General features: G+C 39.6%; 1 protein-coding gene across 1 annotated transcript in view; it reads left to right on the top strand.

Moving 5' to 3' along the window:
• Positions 1-20,424, top strand: part of LOC126175695 (VPS35 endosomal protein-sorting factor-like) — a 104,950-nt gene that overhangs the window by 61,835 nt on the left and 22,691 nt on the right. The window contains exons 13-15 of the mRNA XM_049922631.1: positions 6,850-7,016; positions 16,951-17,113; positions 17,218-17,410. Coding sequence (XP_049778588.1) covers positions 6,850-7,016; positions 16,951-17,113; positions 17,218-17,410 — 523 coding nt within the window. The remainder of the gene's footprint in view (positions 1-6,849; positions 7,017-16,950; positions 17,114-17,217; positions 17,411-20,424) is intronic.

Genomic DNA, 20,424 nt, shown 5'->3' with positions numbered 1-20,424 from the left:
TGCCAGCATCATCTTTGGCTGCAGTGGGTCAACCACTGATCAACTAGTTCGGATGGTGGGAGAGTGACACCCCATTGGCATCTGCAGTGAACATTTGCCAACCATGTATCACTCACACCATCATCAGCACCCATACAGGCCACTGACTGAAGGTGCGTACCGGATTGGGTTGCTCGAAGCGTATTGCAGAGAATGTGAATGCACCTTGGGCCATCGGCACCCAGGGCTGTCAACTGTGGGGAACTTCTACCAGGCTTTTGCCAAACAGCAGAGTGGTCCTATGGATGCTGAGAAACAGAGGCAGTCCCAAGTCAGCAGATGAATTTACCAAACACTTTTTTAACTGCATCTTAAAAGTGCACATCGTACACTCCAGCTCCCCATTTGACTCCAGGGGATATGCTGTGGATGTGAGGTGTATAGTACCATTGCAGGCACAAAAGTCACAGACCCGAAAACCTGATTGAGAGCCTGCAGTCAGACTGTCATGGTGGACTACAGGTACCAGGTGATCGAAAAGTCAGTATAAATTTGAAAACTGAATAAATCACGGAATAATGTAGATAGAGAGGTACAAATTGACACATATGCTTGGAATGACATGGGATTTTATTAGGGGGAAAAAAAATACAGAAGTTCAAAAAATGTCCAACAGATGGCGCTTCATCTGATCAGAATGCAATAATTAGCATAACAAAGTAAGGCAAAGCAAAGATGGAAATGCTCAATATGTCCACCATCATTCCTCAACAATAGCTGTAGTCGAGGAATAATGTTGTGAACAGCACTGTAAAGCATGTCCGGAGTTATGGTGAGGCATTGGTGTCAGATGTTGTCTTTCAGCATCCCTAGAAATGTTGGTCGATCATGATACACTTGCGACTTCAAGTAACCCCAAAGCCAATAATCGCACGGATTGAGGTCTGTGGACCTGAGAGGCCAAGCATGACGAAAGTGGCGGCTGAGCACACGATCATCACCAAACGACATGCGCAAGAGATCTTTCATGCGTCTAGCAATATGTGGTGGAGCGCCATCCTGAATAAATAACGTACGTTCCAGCAGGTGTTTATCATCCAGGCTGGGGATGATGCGATTCTGTAACATATCTGCCTATCTCTCACCCGTCATGGTAGCAGTTACAAAACCAGAATCATGCATTTCCTCGAATAAAGAAGGCCTGATAACAGTAGATGTGGTAAATCCAACCCATACCGTGACTTTCTTGTCGTGCAATGGAGTTTCCACGACAGTTCTAGGATTTTCGGTAGCCCATATTCTGCAGTTGTGGGCATTGACAGACCCTCGGAGCGTGGAATGAGCTTCGTCAGTCCACAACACATTACTCAACCAATTGTCATCTTTCGCCATCTTTTGAAATGCCCACACCACAAATGCCCTCCGCTTCGCTAAACCGCCATGATGCCGATGGATTTTGTACGGATAGCATCAGAGGGTATGCCTCAGTGCCAACCAAACAGTAGTGTATGGAATGCCGGTGCGATGTGCGACTGCACGAGCACTGACTTCCCCGCCCGTGCATAGACGAACGCTACAGTCTCCATTTATTCCTGAACTGTCTCAGCAGTATTACACCTTGTGCTTGGTCGGCCACTACGGGGTCTATCATCTAAACATCCTGTGGCTTCGAACTTCGAAATCATTCTCACCACAGCTGCATTTGTCAATGGACCTTTACCCGTTCGAATCCCCTTCCTATAGCGATAGGATTGTAACGCTGAACTGGCACATTCCCATTCTGATAATACAGCTTCACTAAAAGCGCCTTTTCAGGTAATGTCAACATGCTGCGACTGCTGGCGCATCTGATTCTCTCTCTTTGCTGTCCAACGCCGTCTGTCGGACATTTTGTGAACTTTTTGTTCTAATAAAACCCCGTGTCATTCCAAGCATGTGTGTCAATTTCTACCTCTCTATCTACATTATTCCGTGGTTTATTAAGTTTTCAAATTTATACTGACTTTTTGATCACCTGGTACATGACATTGGGACAATTTGACTGTGTGTCAACCACCACCAACCACATAGAATTACAGAAGGGGTCTGTGTTGTTGACGTGGACATGGCCTCATGGGAGAGTTAGTGTAGATCATAGAGTGAAAAGCTGTGGCAGTGCTATCTGCTACTGAGCACACTGCTGGCACTCGAGGATGACCTTCTCAACTGCCAATTCAATACCAGTCCAGTAAACAAAATGCCATGTGAAGACTTGCAAGTGGGTCAGACCCCAGTGGCCATGGTGCAGGAGAGCAAGGATACAAGCCCTCAGGACCATAGGAACAAAAGCACAGGTGTTGTTCAAGTAGGTGATAAGGAGGAGTTTACCGTCAACTGATGATGGAGGAAGAAGTAGTTACAGAGTGGACAGGGATGGCCCGATTGCCATAACTGACCAAACAGTGATTTGCAGAGGAAAGAGCAGAGCAACACAAGCAATGATGGGAAAGAGATAGAGGCCCCGATATTGCGCTGCAAAGAGAAAGGCTATTGCTGAATTTGGAGCGTAATGTAGATCTTGCAGGAAACACTCATGCTCAGCATGTCATGAGTGTGATAAAGTTTTTGGCTGTTGAAAGTGCAATGTCGGAAAACATTTATGGCCTCAGCACATTTGCGATTTTTAGTTTTTAAATTCTGGATGCTATGCATTTTATTTCTGACTTCATCCTGCTCTAGACATTGTACAACCTCTGCCATGAATTCAAGTCGTTTTTCAACTGGACTGGGTGCTGCAAAGGACTATGAGGCTCTCATCAGCCTTATACTGATGGCTGTTCCAAAATTTTATCATGCTTGGCCTATTCCTTTTGCTCTGTGACTGGCAGTCAAGGATGAATTGGACAGATTGTATGGCTCAGCCATCACTGAACCCATTCATTCCAGCCAGTGTGTAACACCTCTGGTTGTTATTTGTCAACCTAAGGGCACTTCGTTTTTGCTGCAATTTTAAGTCCAGCATTAATGTCAATTCAATAGTAGATTGCTATACTATTCCTTGCCCTGAAGAAATCTTCATGAAGCAGTGAATGCTTTTTGAAAACTGATTTGACAGAGGATTACTTGTAGTTTTGTCTGTTTTCTGCTTCTAAACAGATTATGGTCATCAACACTCTTTTTGGGTTATACTGTTAAATCATCATTTCTGTTTGGTATCGCTAACACTCCTGCCATCTTCCAGAGATTTTTACAACAGTTAATGCAATGTGTTCTGTGTTGTGCAAACTATCTTGATGACATTATTATCATGGATTCCTCTCGGAAGTAACATCTTGCTAATCTTCAGATCCTGTTTACTTAACTATAGGAGGCAGGCCTTAAGTGTGATTTGCAGAAGCCGAATAAGTTGCAGGGAGAAACAAACTATTCAGACCATCATCTTACGAAGGACATCGTGAAACCTACAAAGCGCCACATTGCAGCAATTGACAACCTGCCTCAACAACAGAACTTAAAGGAACTACAGTAGTTAGGATTTGAAATTTCTCTCTAATGCGGCAGATGTCATTCATCTGTTAAATAACTTGCATAAAAAAGATGTTCCTTTTGTCTGGTTGTCGGACTGAGACATAGCATCATCCACATTAAATCACTCTTAAATCATCTCCATGCCTCGGTACCTTTATGCCAGGTAAACATCTCATCTCTGCAATGGATGCCTCACAATGCGGGCTGGGGTGGCTTTGGCTCACAGAAACACTGACAGCTCGAAACAGCCTACCACATGCCTCCAAGATGTGACAGCTGTGCGATGCAATTATTCCCAGATACAAATGGAAACTTTGGCCATCTTGTATGCAATACAGAAGTGCCATGTTCTTCTCTATGGCAACAAATTCCATCTCATCATTGACCATAAGCCATTTTTGGCACTTTTTGTCTCTCATTCACAGCTTCCTGACAGTACCGCATGACTCCAGCATTGGGCTTTGTTTTTGAGTGTGTATCACTATGAAATTCATTATAGATTGACAATGCAGCATTCTAATGCAGACACACTGTCATGCTTGCCCAGACCCAGCCTTCAACATAGCCAAAGTTCTCTGTTTTCAGAATGATGATCACTGATGAATGCATGCAGGAGACAAACTTCTGGTAATGGTCAATCGAGCAGTGGAGAGCACCCAGCAAGATCCCATTCTCCACAGCTGCTTCATTATGTGTGTACTGGTTGACATAGCACCAGCCCACCAACCTCACCCAAACCAAAAGTCTTGCTGCAATGAGCATAGCTTTTTCCATCATCCATGTGTCATCCAACCCATAACATCCTATTTACTTATTTTAGCCAAACTGTTAATAGGCCACTTAGATAAATCCACTTAATACCTTACACCCATTGTCTGTTTCAGATAGATGTATGACATAATCATAATATGGACCAGAGTCAAGAGGAAACTCTGCACTTTCCTCCAGAACCTCAATACCTATTACCATATCCACCTCTAATAGCTCCATAAAAAAACCTCTGTTCAAACCAAATGCACCTACCATCACCAGTGTCTCTATTTTGATAGCTGTATTTCATCCTGCACCTAAAAGTCGCTCTCTTCCAGCCTTTGCACTTCCAGTTTTCCCAAGCCATTTCTTTCCATGACACTAACAAATATATCATCTGTGTTAATCAGCCCATGAACCAGTACTCCACTTACCACCCACATCTTCAAAAAATCAATTACGTCATTCACCAGAGCTTTGTCTAACCTCTTTACATAGCCTTAGATGCAGACTATTCTACCCACAATCTTATTTTCTTCCTCTTAAGAATCCTTCAAATGAGAGTTTTGTAAACTACTTCTTTTCCGGATGAACTACATTGTTTAGGATTTTCCCAGTCACTTTCAGTCTGCCATTTGCTTTTCATTATCAGCCCAAAAAAATAAAGATATGTGGTCAGTTTTTTGTTTGTTTACAGGTATATTTCTTGAAATACTCAAACCACAGTACAACTGAACACTTCCTGCATTGCTCTTCTAGCACTCATTTTTGCTTTGTTCAACTTTTGTCAGCAAGGCTTTGAGTTTGTTCAAATGTGTGATAAACCTCATTTGCTACCAATCCAGCACCCCATATGCCATTCCATTGTAAATGATTTATTTGCAAAATCTGTTATGTACATCCACCCACATCCTACTGCTGTCAAATCATAAGCATTTCCTACCCAATCATAGGTGGGGACATGCTCATAAAGAGCCATGTGATATATGACCTATGCAAGGAATAACATCCAGCGTTTTTTTTATGAGTCACACAGATAACCAGCTGTCCACCTGTATAATAGGTCACCACCAATCTATGTCTATTCATAAACTGAACACACCATACATTGCAACACTATTGCCTTTAGTAGTGGCTCAAATGTGTTAGCCTTATTTCATCTTACTTGTTGCAGATGGTCAATGTCCTTTTCTTTTTTAAAGAAAAAAATATTTTCAGTAATTATGTCATTGTCATGTTACTTGAACTATATCTTATTAATTTCACTTCAACTTTTAAACCTATCCAGAAATTTATGTTACTTTTTGTTATTGACATTTTGTTCAAGTTACCTCTTTCATTTTATCTGCATGCTTGTAAACCTGACTCACTCCACATCTTAGTGACTTAACACAGTGTGAATTCACAGAATAAATAAAAAAATAAAAAAGTGTTACTCGTCCCATTTGTATCCCCAATGTCTCTGCGCCAGCTCCTCTTAGCTGTGTAGAGTGGAACTCCCACTGTGGCACAGTCTCCACTCTCACACCATCTCACCTCTTAAATTTGAAGATTATTACTGTAATTAACCCTCATTTTGCCATTGCTGTTACTGAGAACCACCTGTCCACCCCCCTCCTATCTCTTGATACTTTTCTACCCCTTGTTGCCCTGAACATCCTACTTCAACCCAGATGCCCCAACCTTGAGGCTACTTAATTGGTAAAGAGAGTGACAGCTGACCTGAAAGCCAGTGAAATGATGTGGGCTTGGAGGTGGAGATCTCCACACAGTGTTTGCAACATCAGCCAACATCACCCACATTGCCACACCCTAGCATGCTACTGGGCACTCCAAATTTCCCCTACCAGCCATCTTAAGTGTCAGGTCACCAAACACACCACCAGTTCACCTTACGAAGCATCATCCAGGATGCTTCCAGCCATACACACCCATTCAGGGAAGAGTGCTGTGGTATTCCAGCCAGGTGGAAGTCTGCTGGAAGGTGTGGAACTCAGCTTCAGCTGCTAGTCAGCAGTGCTTCATCTGTGAGCACTAGTATTGTGGCAGTGCAGTGCTGGCCTCACTGTGCCGCAGGACCATGCCCACCTTGCCAGCCAATTAGTGCTAACATTCATGCTATAAAGCTAGCTGTAGTGCAGCTCTGCCTACAGTGGTGTATTCACCTTCCGCTCATACCACTAGCCATAATACACAATTGTCCTTGTTTTTCTACTTCATTATGTCGTGGTTACTCTGTTTGAATTACTCACTGGACTTGTTTTTTCTTGTGCCATCTCCACTTGTCTGCTTTTCATTGTTGTCTTCCGTCCACACTTGTTGATGCATTGGTGACAACGCATTGCCAGTCGGCCAGCCTCTGCAGGTTCTTTTAGTCATTCATGATCTTGTCAGATTCCGGTCACAATAGCCGTAACATTGGAATTTTTAAAATATGGCTGAAATGATTTTCATAAAAAGGTTGACTTTAATTCAGTGCTTATTGTTAGTTTATAGAGAGAATTATTTAAGTGTGTATTACTTGAACTGTTTTTATGCATAGATAATTTACATCATTTCTCTTTAATGATCACTGACCTTCATGCCACTGTTTTACCTTTATAAACAATTTAGGACAAGTTCCTGCCATTGCTTGATATGTTCCAAAAAGAGAGTGTGAAAGTGGCTGTATGCAAAAGTATAATGGATTCATTTGCTACAAATCATCAAGAGTCTACCAACGATCCAGTTATAACAAATGCTTTGATGTTTGTTTGCCGTGTTATGCATGACTCTGTGAAGTAAGTGTCCTATGTCAATCATCACTTTCCAGTTTTTATTTTATATATCCATTCAGTAGATTACAATACGAGTGTTCAATTTATTTCTTCTAAAACCTTTAACAATGAATAATTGCAAGATTGACAATAGCTAAATGTGAGGAATGCCTTTTCTGGATTATTTATTAAGTTATACACCTGTACAGAATTGACATTTTTAATGTTGTTTACCAACAGCTATGATTTGTGTGCATGTGGAGGGGATAGTGCAAATTTATCTGCATAAGGTGTTCATGAGGTATCTGAATGATGTCAGGAATTGTTTAGTTCCTGAAATGTTCAGTGATCTCGCGTTACCTGGTAGATACTAGCAGTTCTTCTCATCTTTTATATTGCAAAATGTGCTTCTTCTTTCCAGGTAACTGTTGTGTGTCTTAAGCTGTTTGATAAGACAGCTGATTTTTAAAGCAACTATTTAAGAGTGAACCAAGCACGCCCTGTACTGTGAGAATCACCTCAGAATGCAAATTTCATTTGTAACCATAAATATCATGTCTTAAATACCATTTCTTGCTTATAAGTAACCCTTTTTTTCATGTATTTCTCAAAAATTGTGAATTTTTATAGGCTTTGAGGCTAGCCAGCAGCCTCATACAAATTAACAGTAGATGTAATGAGTATAGTGTAATTGTCTTAATAAGGATTTGGAGTAAGTTACACTTAACTTCTGTGAAAGGTCTGAGTTGTTTAAAACATGATGAAGTAAAGTAAGTTTTGAATTTCAGTCTATAATTTTGTACAACATTCTGCTATTTAAATAGATACATAAGATTACTGTTCTTATGCAAAAAGGTTAAGGCAAGGCTGTCATCTTGCAAAATACGTTCTTCAGGTGGGCCATTTAAAATTAATTTATTGTGTCTAATGTTGAACTCTGTGCAATACTGAAGACACCATGACAGACTGACTTTGTTTGCTATGGTGAATGCTTGATCTTCTGAGTTGACATTTGGCCTCTTTAATTGATACAAAATCATATTAACATCAATAACACCATTTTTATCTTCAGATGCAGTCTAAAATGATAATATTATGTTTCATGCAAAGTAACAGTGACATATTACGGTATATTGATAATTTTTACTCATGGACCGTCTGACAGCAACTGAACAAGAAATGAGTGCAATCATACAAATAGCTATGAACAATGGGTATAACACACATGTGGCACACAGGCTCAATCAAAAAATAAAAACACAAATACAAAAAAACACAACATTTCCAGAATACAAAAGAACTCACAAGCTGAAAACTTACAAACACACTCAACAAACACACACAATGACAACACCACACAGAAAAGAACCAGATGGTACACCATGATCTACACACATAAACTAACACACAGAGTTGCAAACATCCTAAAGAGACAGGGCTTCAAAATAGCATATAAGCCTGGGCAAACCCTCCAATCACACCTAAGCCACCCAGATACCAAGAGGGACAAATTGCAACAATCAGGAATATATAAACTTGAATGTCAAAGTTGTGATGCAGTATACATAGGCATGACATGCAGGAATTTTGAAACAAGATACAAAGAACATATCAGATGTTGGAAGTATGAAACAAACCATTCCACATGTGCAGAGCATTTAAAACACCATAACCATCATCCTACAAACATGGAACAAGAAATGAAAATAATGAGAATAAGCAACCATGACAAACATCTTACGCAAATGCAAGAAAACTTCCACATCCAGAAAGCCATAGCAGAAAACAAACATGTGATAAATGAACAAACACACATAAGCACAGGCTCCCTACTACATTTAATAAAGGAAATGATAACATAAACACACACATACACAGCCCACCAAAAACAAAATAATAATAATAATAATAATAATAATAATAATAAAAGTTATACCACACACACACACACACACACACACACACACACACACACATACACGAACAGATCACAGATATTTCAATAATTACACTCGAAAGTTTGGCAACAACATTCGATCTTTGGCAAAAACATTTGACAGTCGACAACAGAAACCAAAACATTCCATTGAAACAAGCGCTCAGTTCATAGTGCTGTGGAATGTGGGGAAAAAAAAACGCAAATTGGCATTCATAAGAAGAAGAACAACACCAAAAATGCAACAGGAGCGTAATATGCAAGAAATTGTCCACGCAACCTGTAAGTACAATTCGAAACATTACTACTTAATAGGAAATACCAACCACCAGAACTGTTTATAACCTATAGGCACAGTGACAAAAATGTAAATTAAATCGCTAACATATGTACATATTCCAGGCCACTGATGATGCCTTGCAGAAAATAAAGGCGAAACGCATATGGCACTAAAATTGTGTTTTATTCAGTTGCTGTCAAACGGTCCATAAGTAAAAATTATCAATATATCGTAATATTACACGCAACTGAGGAAGACAGGACTAAAAAATAAAAAAAGTTGAAGATGTCAACAGTGACATATGTTGTCGGGAGTAAGACATGTACAAAACACTATGTGCCTTATTTTCCAGTCTTCTGAATACCATTAACTTGTTATCTCCTTGACAGGGAGAGCAAACAAATGCCTAGTAGTTCAAGACAATAAGCTGTCATCAGTAAAAGAGATAACATGTTAGCACTAGACACTTTCAGCCACTGTGACAGAGTATCTGCTATTTTTATATGACTGCATGTAGAACATTTTCCTTTTAATTAGCAATGAGTATATTGCTCAGGCCAGTAGAGAAATGGATGTAGAATTGAATAATTGCCTCCATAGTGGGTGAAGTGTGGACATTGAGCCGCATAGCAGCAGAGGCTGCCAGGAGGTGTGACGTAGATGGGCAAACCCTCCGGTCTTTTGGTTAATTAAAATAAATGCACACCATGCCCAGGAAACCTATTTGCATACTGTATGTGAAGCATCACTCTACATGCCATTGTTGTAGCGTGTTACTTGGATTTCAGTCTGAATAAAAATGGACTTTGCATCATTTCTAGAATTTATTGTCTTGCAACTTTGTGGTCAAAGTCGAGCATCACTATCCCATGGCTTGTACTGTTTGGAATGTGTTCCGACCAGTCTGAGCTTTACTCCAAGCACCACATAGTGGGACTCACTTTTGTGCACATAAGCAATTTGTGTGTGTGTGTAGTGGGACACAGAAGTTACAGTAACCCTTTCTTTAACAAACTGTATCAAAAGAGCAGTTTTGTTCTGCCAGTAAACCTATACTTTAACTTATTTTATCAATTTCCTGGTAGCTAAACCCGGCATTGCCCAGGTATATATTTATAACTGTGCTTCACATCTGTACCAAGCAGCATTTGGCCATGCACTTAAAGTTTATGATGTCATATCTCTTGAACTATGTGTCGTACAATAATATAATTTTGTAGACAGCAGTGTATGTGGATACTGTCTGCAAAATGTGTTGCAAATGGAGTCAGTAGCAACAAAGTGTCATCCATGTTGTGACAGTTGCTCACACATCTCACTGATTATGATGTCATATCTCCTGAATGATGTGTCATACAGTAATATAATTTTGGGGTACATACAACAGCACATGTAGAGTCTGTCCTTGAAATTTATTGTGAATAGAGTTAGTACCAAGGAAGTAATAAATTTAAATGTCACGCATGATGTTACAGTTTTTCAGGCATCTCATTGTTTATGACGTCGTACCTCTTGAACTATACATCACACAATGATATAATTTTGTGCTTACATTTAGTGGTATATGTGCATACTATGTGAAATGTTTTGAGAATATAGTTAGCAGTGAAGAAGTAATAAATTATAATGTTTGCTTCATGTAGTACTTTTACTCTAAGAACAATGGAAAAGTAGTAAGTGATGAACATTTCTTCTTTCATCATTCTGTAGAGATTGTCAGCAAGAAAAAGATTCATAAAAGTTAGAAATTATGTAAAGTGCGTTGTAAGTTGCTAAGTGCTCTCATTCACAAATATTGGATGGATAAAATCTAGGAATTCATGTGTCACAGGCTACACTTATTTTTCATTCCCTTTGATAGGCAGGTGGTTCTTACCCCCACAGCAACTGTTGCGTGACAGTAATGTTTATGTCCCCCCCCCCCCCCCCACACACACACACACATTTTTTATTATGTATAGGTGTGTTTTATTATAATTTCTGTTTTAATTTCATCATTATTTTAATTTATTTTATTGATATATATATTGTATATCTGTTAGAGATGTCTTCACAACATCTCAGTTTTATTGTAGTGATGCAGTTTTAACATGCGGGAGTTGGCAGTTTACTTCATATTGAATCACAACAAAAATAGAACTATGAGCTACTAAATCAGATTTGTGTCTACTTGTGGTGCTGTACCAGTGCGTACTATGAAATCCCTGTTGGTACTACTGAGTATTCAGTGATGAATTTACATTGGTCTCTCAGATGAATGTACTGACCTTTGCACTACTGCATTTCTTACAGAGTGCCTTATGCTTATATGATGATAATGTTTAGTGACAGTTTCTGTTACTGACATTTCACACACACACACACACACACACACACACACACACACACACACACACACACCTATGCAGTTACATTGTGCATGTTGGACACACAATACTGGAGCTCAATTCAGCAGGTGGACTGGGGGTTGAGGGTTGTGTCAGATAGGGTGGGTAGGAGGAGAATGAGACAAGAAACAGGAGGAGGAGTTTGGGATGTGTAAGTAGTAGCTTGGAGAGGGGGGGAGGGGGGAGCAGCAGGTGTGCAAGATAGAAATGCAGCAGGAAAGAGTGGCAGATGCGTCAGCAGGAAAGAGTGGCAGATGCATAGGCTGAGCATGTGACACATGGATACCGAAGCCAGTGAGTGAGGTGCACAATGAAGATGACATGGAGGCACGGATTGGGAGGGGCTGATAGGACAGAGGGAGGGGAATCTGTTGGATAGAAGCTGTCAGGACAGTAGGTTAGTGTATTTTGAGGCCCGGGAGATTATGGGTGTGAAAGAAGTGTTACAAAGCTAACTTCCTTCTGTGTAGTTCAAAAAAGCTTGTATAGAGAGGGCTGTGAAGCAGCCATTGAACTCAAGCACATTGCATTGACTTTGTTCCTCACCAAAGTTTGGAGATGGCCTCTCATTCTGGTGTACATCTGGTTGTTGTTGATGTCCGCATGAGATACTGTGCACTGATTGCAGAACAGGTGGTGTATGACACACCTGCCTCCACAGGTGCCCTGCCTCTAATGGGATAGGATAAGCTTTTGATGAGTGGAATAGGATGTGCTGGGTGAGTGGATCAAGCAGGTCATGCACCTGTGTTGTCCACAGGGGTAGGACCCATGTGTACTGGAGTTGAGAGAGAAGGTGACTTTGAGATGGGCCAAGATGTTATGCATTTTGGGTGGGCAGTGGAATACCACTTTAGGAGACATTGAATTAGGTCTTGGAATGACCTTGGGTAGGGTGTCCCTCATTTATGGGCATGATGATAGATAATAAAAGTCATGGCAAAGGATATGGTGCAGTTGTTACAGTCTGGGCTGATACAGCAAGAGAAGGGGGGATCCAGCCATCTGCCAGATCACAGTTGAAACACTAACCTAGCAAGAAACCAATACAATTCACCTCCAAGCTGACCCATCCCTACTCACACATTGCTCCAGCCACTATTTTTCATCTTTAATTTTTTTTCCATTTGTTTTGATAACTTTCAGATGATTGAAAATCCTCACATCAATGACCTAATCTACTGTCGTCAGCACAATTTCTTCCAGCCTTTCCACTCCCCAAGTCCATGCTTTGTTATTCATAGTTTCCTTTACAATGGCATAATGCTTTTGATGGTCCATTTCCCATGTCACTTCAAACTTTCCTAGCAACATCCCATCCAATAAGGACCTCTGCTCCATCTATCTGCATCATGTTACAAAAGTATCCCTATTCGCAGCTAAAACCCAGGCCTACATTCTGTTCCTTAAATGCTACCTAAGCCATGGAACCCCCTCCAACAGTCTAACCACAGGAATTCCCTTCTCTGGATCTCACCCCCCTCCTTTTATGACATGCATAGTTTTAGGTTCCACCAGGCCCTCTTCCTCATTTTTCTGGCACTGCAGAGACACATTTCCTTGGGACTTGCATCTCAGAATAACCACCACTACATCTGCAAGATATTGTTATTATGCAATCCCCAGTACATACACAATGTCTCAAAATTGAAACTGTTGCTTCTGGAAGAGCATACCAGACACAACCTCAATAAATTATCAAACTTGTTGACACCTTACTTTAGCTTTGGAGCAGCACTAAGCATCAACACTTACACTACCCACAGTGAACCCCCTCATCTACCACTCATGGCACCCACAACCTGCCTATCTGACCTTTTCTATTTGCCACATCCTCCAAAACTCCCCTACACTAACCAAAATTCAGCACTCAAACAAATCCAGAACACTGACCTTTCCACCAGAAACCTCAATGCTGCAGAAATTTTAATCCTACCAAAAGGCCTCACCTTCAGCCCCACACCCAAATTTAACTATGTTGGACTTATCAAAGACCTACCCTTCTTTTTCTGATTCCTATAGTGGAAACACTTCCATGCTACCAATCCCTCCAACAAAAGCCAACCTGATACCAACATTGCACCTTACCTCTCCCAGTTCATACCATCATCCAAGAATGACCCTCCTCCCTCCCACACCACAACCCCCTGGTCACCTTCTCTGCCATGATGAATTTGCTGTGGCTACCTAACAGAAGGCCGCCAACTGTCTGACTCCTCCAGGTATAAGCTCTGCCCATAGTGTTGTCAACCCGTAAGTCCAACATAACCTTCAGTCCTTACTGAAATCCTTAGACCCATCCATTGAGTCCATCTCCTTCCTCACCCCACTAACTCACCACACACCCACCTTCTACATGCTTCCCAAAATCCACAAATCAAACATTCCTGGACACCTGTTGTAGCTGGTTATTGTGTGCTCTCACTGAAAGAATTTCTGCTCTTATCTGCCAACACCTGCAGCAGTAACCTGAAGCCTACCCTCTCACATCTAATATACTATTACCATCACTGACTCCTGGCCATCCCCATCCCTTTACCAGATCCCAACTATACACCGACATCCCTCATGCCATTGTCATTGCCACTATCGAACACCACCTCTGCCAGTGTAGTTCCAGTTCCAAACCCACCACCTCATTCCTGATACACCTTATCAACTACATCCTCACACGACTACATCTCCGTGGAAGGAAAGGTATGCAAACAAATCAGTGACACAGCTGTGGACACCCACCTGGCACCCTCCTACACCAACCTGTTTATGGGCTATCTAGAGGAAAGCTTCCTAGGCTCATAAACCCTAAACCCCTTGTTTGGTTCTGGTTGTTTGATGATATCTTCATGATATGGACTCAGGGCCAAGACATGCTATCTTCATTCATCCATGATCTCAACACCTTCTCTCCCATCCACTTCACCAGGTGCTCCTCAACCCAGTGTGCCAACTTTCTGGGACAACTGGGAAATTCAGGAAAAACCCAGGAAGTGTTCCAACTGAGAGAAATTCGAAAAAAGGTAATTTTTTAGACTTCCAGGAGTTTTTCATGATTTTAGTTTTCAGTTAAATTTCTGTAATTTTGACTGGCAAGAACAAATAACTCTAAAAATTATTTTACTTTAGCCCAATGCTACAGAATAATACTGCAGCAGTAAAATATAAATGAGAGAATAACACCAAAATAAAACTTTAGTTGCAAAGAAAATGTGCCATTTACAACAACAAAATATAGTGCACACACAAATGTCTGCTGACAGCAAAATGTGTGAAAGACTATGCAATACTTTGTAAGAACAAAATGCTTTCAATGCATCTTTCTCAAGGGCCTCATTTGAATGAGCATGATGTCACAACTGTTTACATTTGTAATAGATCGCCGGAAAATATTGTGTATGGCGGTTTGAGAAGCGTTACTTTCAAAGTAAATTTCCTTTTAATGCAAGATTAATTATGTTACATATGAGAAAGTGCAATAAATTTCTTAAATCATGGAGCTTTAGACTCTCATTCAGAACTTAACACTGAGGGCCAGCCACTTAGAAAAATTTTGGGCCCAGAAGACCAGCCATTTATGCCATTATTTAATATTATTTGAGTTTGATATATCTTAAAGTGTAACACACACTATAAAAGACCAAGTTTCAAGGTTAGTTTTGCATATTTATTTTAGTTCTTTCTTAGATTACAAATTATGCAATAATGATGGCAAAAACTATAAATTATCCTTCAAAATAAGGTGTGAAGTGAGTTCTTGAGTAACTGCACATGTAATTGGTTTTTCTGTAGAAAAATCAAAGTGCTCAACAGACCATGTATTCAGCCAGGTAACTCATGAAATGTTCAGTGCACAGCAGTGAAATTTATAATCATGCTTGTATTCAGCTGGTGCCATTTAAGCTGTGTTCTTAGGACCATGCCTAATCACACCCTAAGGGGAGACAGAGAGAACAGCAAAAAATTTTGGATGACCAATATTATACGTGAAAACTTAGCTTTTCCTGTAGCTACACTGTATGTGTATTAATTTAAACCATTAACTTTTCTTATTTGTGTTTTTGTGCTACTTAACAATGCTGTTCTTGATTACAGCTGATTATGTCCTCTGATCTATGCTCTAAATATCTGCTGTCATTGGCTGGTATGATCACGTGACATTAGCTATGATGGGCGGAGAAAAGCAGGTCACAGTCTCGATTTCAGTGCTTTGAAAGCTACCGTGCTGTATTTGGTGGAATTCCTGTTACTGTTTATACTTTCAAAACGTGAAAACATGCAGTGTAAATGTTGCCTTGTATAAAAGATCTTTCCAAAAATTTTTGTTTTTTTCTGTGTTTTGTTTCCTAAAGTGCCAGGAAGTTCTATGCCAGTGTATAAAATCTTCACCATTCAAAGGATTAAGTTTTACAGCTCCGAGGGAAATCAGATTGTTACTTAACTCAGAAAAAAATATACTTTCACCACAGATATAGTGTATTTTCATCCAGGAAAAAGTATATTTTCAAGTGAGAAATCCAGGAAGAAACCAGGATTCCTCCCACCTTGTCTGAATCTACACCCTGTACATAGTTTGGAAGTTATCCTTGCAGCAGTTTCTTCAGTTTTGTGATCCTCGTGGCCTAACCTCTGCTAGCCCAATGCCCCTGCAGCCTCTTCCCAAAAGTTTCACCTTCCTCTGTCCTGTCATCTTCTCCAAATCCAAGTCTCCATTTCATCTTTATCGTCCACTGGACCTCACCGTCTCCAGTACACATGTGTCGTATGCCTATCCCATGGACACCTGCCACCCCTCCCTCTCACTTTCCTATCTTGGACACCTGCTGTCTCCCTCTGAGCTGCTAGTTACCCATCCCCAAACCCTCTCCCTGCTTCCTGCCTCTTTCTCCCTGTATCCATCCCACCTGACACAGCTCACAGCATTCTCTTTTGTGTGCGCCTCTCGGTGACTCAACACCTCTGCTATTATGTGAGTGGTTCCCTTTACTCCTAAATACTTACATCTTTACATTCTGCCAGAACTGCCCTAAATATATAAGTGTGCATTACTTTTGTAACCATGTCAGATAAGTTATTTCTGACACTAATAATTTCTCAGATGGGTCATTTAGTCTGGAGTCTGCATATTACAATTAATGCACTGCACATGGTCTACTTTTCTTGCTTTGTACTCAGTTTTCTTCCAGTAGTTCAACTTTGCCAAATTCGATTGACATTTTTCTTTCATCTCTTGAGGTTTGGTGGCTCAGAAGCTGTATATTTCTATATTTGCAGAATTAACACTTTTTCCACATTTCTGTGCTTGTTATCTGAATTTTATGAACACTAGTTAATTTTGTATTCCTTTTTCATTTTTAATAGTGCACTTACAGTGGAAGATGAGAAAAGGCAAATAGGAAACTTAATATCAAGATTTGTTAAGAAAGTTGATTATGGAAGAGATTTTGAGCAGCAGTTAAGTTTTTATGTCGAGGCCAGGTCAGCTTTTACTAATCTGGATTCAGTTCACGCACAACTTGTTCAGGTAATTTATGGTGTTCATATATATATAGTTTTAAGGTTTTCACATTAGCTGTAAAAAAGTATTTAGAAATTAACATTTTGTAATGACCTCAATTTTTCTTCTAGTGTGTAAACAGACTATCAGTGGAAACACGGCGAATTGTAAAAGGTCACCATACAAGAAAAACGGCAGCATTTGTAAGGGCATGCGCTGCATACTGCTATATCACTATACCATCAATAACTTCAGTTTTTTCGAGGTTGGAACTTTATCTACTCTCCGGTCAAGTTGCACTTCTTAATCAGTGCTTAGGTCAAGGTTTGTTTTTAATTCTTCATATGAATAATGTAATTTATTTACACGCACCTGGAGACCTGCATGTCTGCTTCAACATATGAGTAAATCTGGATTTTGGAATATTTATGCATTTAATCAATAAATCTTATAATATATGAATGTGACAATAATATGAAAAGGAAAGTTGCCACTCACCGAATAGCGGAGATGCTGAGTCGCAGATAGGCACAACAAAAAGACTGTCATAAATAAAGCTTTCGACCAGTAAGGTCTTCATCAGAAACAGATGACACACACACACACACACACACACACACACACACACACACACACACTCATGCAAACACAGATAACACACACATGACTGTAGTCTCAGGCAACTGAGGCCACACTGCCTTCAGTTTATGTTTGATATTCCCATCATGTTGAATTTAAAAAAATGGTGCATCTAGGGCACATATAAGTTAATTAACAATCGTGACCAGTTTCAGCTTTGCAATCATCTTCAGACCTAAAAATGAAAAAATTTAATCAATGTGTCAATAAATTTCTAAAACAAGAATTGGACATGTACGGTTTCAGCAGTGATATGAAGGCACATAGTACATACAAGAACAAGAGCAGAAAGTGTATATTTAAAGATAAAGTACAAGAAAACAATTTACAGCACCAGTAAAAATTAGAATTGGGTCATAAATGTATTATATAAATAGCATTATACTGTGTTGCAACCGGAGAATATAGTGTGATGACGTATAATGCAAGACACTGTGTCAAAAGTAAAGACAGTTAAAAATAAGACTGAAAGCAAAAAACATAGGTTAACTTGAATAAAAATGTAGGAAACTGAATAGCAATGTAAGATGTGATCCATTTTGTATTTCCATTTACGAGCTTCATTTGCTACATTTTTATATTTTTTTCCTTTCATCAATTAAATTGAATGTATCATGTGTTATCCAATGATTTCTACGGAGCTTTATCTCTCTATTCCTGTTTTATCTCCATATTTTTTCTCTCAAAGCTACGCATTTATCTCCATAGTATTCCTTTCCTCTGTTTCAGTCAATCATTCCCTAATGCCCTCATTGGAACTCTCAACAACCTCTACCACATGGTGTCCCCTTTCATTCCTTTCCCTCAGTCCGTACTATTTTCCCTTCTCTTCCTTTTCCTACCACTGAGTCCCAGTCCCTCTCCACAATTAACTTTCATCTCCTGTAACTACCTTAGTACTTTTTAATCTAATCACATACTGTTTTAATCTTTCCATCTTCAGCAGTGCTAGTGGGCATATAATCAAACATACATAACTGTGGTGGGTGTTTGCTTTGTGTCTATCTTGACTTCAGTAATGCATTCACTCTGCTGCTCATAGTAGCTTACTGACATTCCTACTTTCTTCTTTATTATTAGATTTACTGCCGCATTAATACTATTTTATTTTGTATTTATAACCCTTTAGTTCCATGACTAGAAGCCCAGTCCTGCATGTAGATATGAAATGTGATCAAACAATAATGGGAATTTGTTTAACTTTGTAGGCTTTATACTTTTGATTTTTAATTTTTTATCTTGCTGGTACACTTGTTCCTGGTGTATGTTTGCATTTTCAGCCGTTTTGAATATTTAGTTTGTTGTTTACAGTTGAAAAGGTTATGCACATTTTTAAGTGCTCGGCAAACTTTACTTGCATAAAATTTTGCTTGAAAAATAGAATAAAGTGCAGCACCACATTTGAAATGTTGACTGTGGCTTTTGGAAAATCTACTATGAGACAAAAGTTTGCAAGTGGTATAAGCATTTCAAAGAGAGCCCTGACATCCTGGATGCCCTAGAACATGAATTACTGGCAACAGTGTGGAAGAAGTAAAGGAAATGATTCTGGAAAATCACTGAATCACAATCAGAGAGGTTGCTGCTGATGTCAGAAAATCCTTTGGCCCATACCATTTTTATTTATTTATTTATTTATTTTTGCATGATATGTGTGGCAGCAAAGTTTGTTCTGAAATTGTTGAATTTCAGCCAAAAATTACGTTGCTTAGACATTACTCAGGAACTGCTAAATGAAGTCGATAGCAAGCCAGAACTTCCAAAGAAGATTATAGGAAGTGATGAAACATGAGTATACAGGCATGACCTGAAAACTAAGACCCAATCGTCCCAATGGAAACTGCCTGAAGAGCTAAGACTGAAAAAATTTTGACAAGTTCTATCACATGTGATGGTTCTTCTCACAGTTTTCTTCAATTATAATTGGATTTCGCATCGTGAGTTCCTGCCGTATGGTCATATGATCAATAATGAATGCTACCTGGAAGTTATGCATCATTTGAGTGAAGCAGTAACAAAAATGACCAGAATTGTGGCAAAACCGCAAGTGGAAATTGCATCACAATAATGCTCTCACTCACATCTCAATGCTCATTTGTGATTTTTTGGCAAAAACAAAACTGTTATGTTGCCTCAGCCACCGGTTTGCCGGGCGTGGCTCCCTGCAACTTCTTTCTATTACCTAGTCTGAAGAGAACCATGAAAAGACCTCATTTTTCCACCAGTGATGAGGTAAAAACAGAATCACTGAAGGAGCTGAACACCATAACAAAAAGTTATGCCAGGAGTGCTTCCTAGATTGGAAAATGCTCTGGTACAAGAGTATTATATCTGAAGGGGATTACTTTGAAAGGAACATAGTTAATGTTGGTGAATAAATAAAGATTCTTTAAGAAAAACAAAAATTCCTATTACTTTTTGATCACATCTTATAAAGTATGAGAAGTGATGGTAATAATGAGGAATAAGATGAGAGTAGCAACAGATATAAGTATTAGAGGTTAAGTACTAAAGAAAATGGTAAAGTTCAAGTACCTGGTGAGCATTATACACTGAAGTGCCAAAGAAACTGGTATAGGCCTGCATATTCAAATACAGAGGTAAATAAACAGGCAGAATACGGTACTGGAGTCGGCAATGCCTATATGACAAAAATTGTTAGATTGGTTACTGCTGCTACAATGACAGGTTATCAAGAT

This window comes from Schistocerca cancellata, chromosome 3 (genome assembly GCF_023864275.1).
Source record: "Schistocerca cancellata isolate TAMUIC-IGC-003103 chromosome 3, iqSchCanc2.1, whole genome shotgun sequence".
Lineage (NCBI taxonomy): Eukaryota > Metazoa > Arthropoda > Insecta > Orthoptera > Acrididae > Schistocerca > Schistocerca cancellata.
Note: the sequence above shows the minus strand (reverse complement) of the source record. Positions and strands in the feature narration are given on the sequence as shown.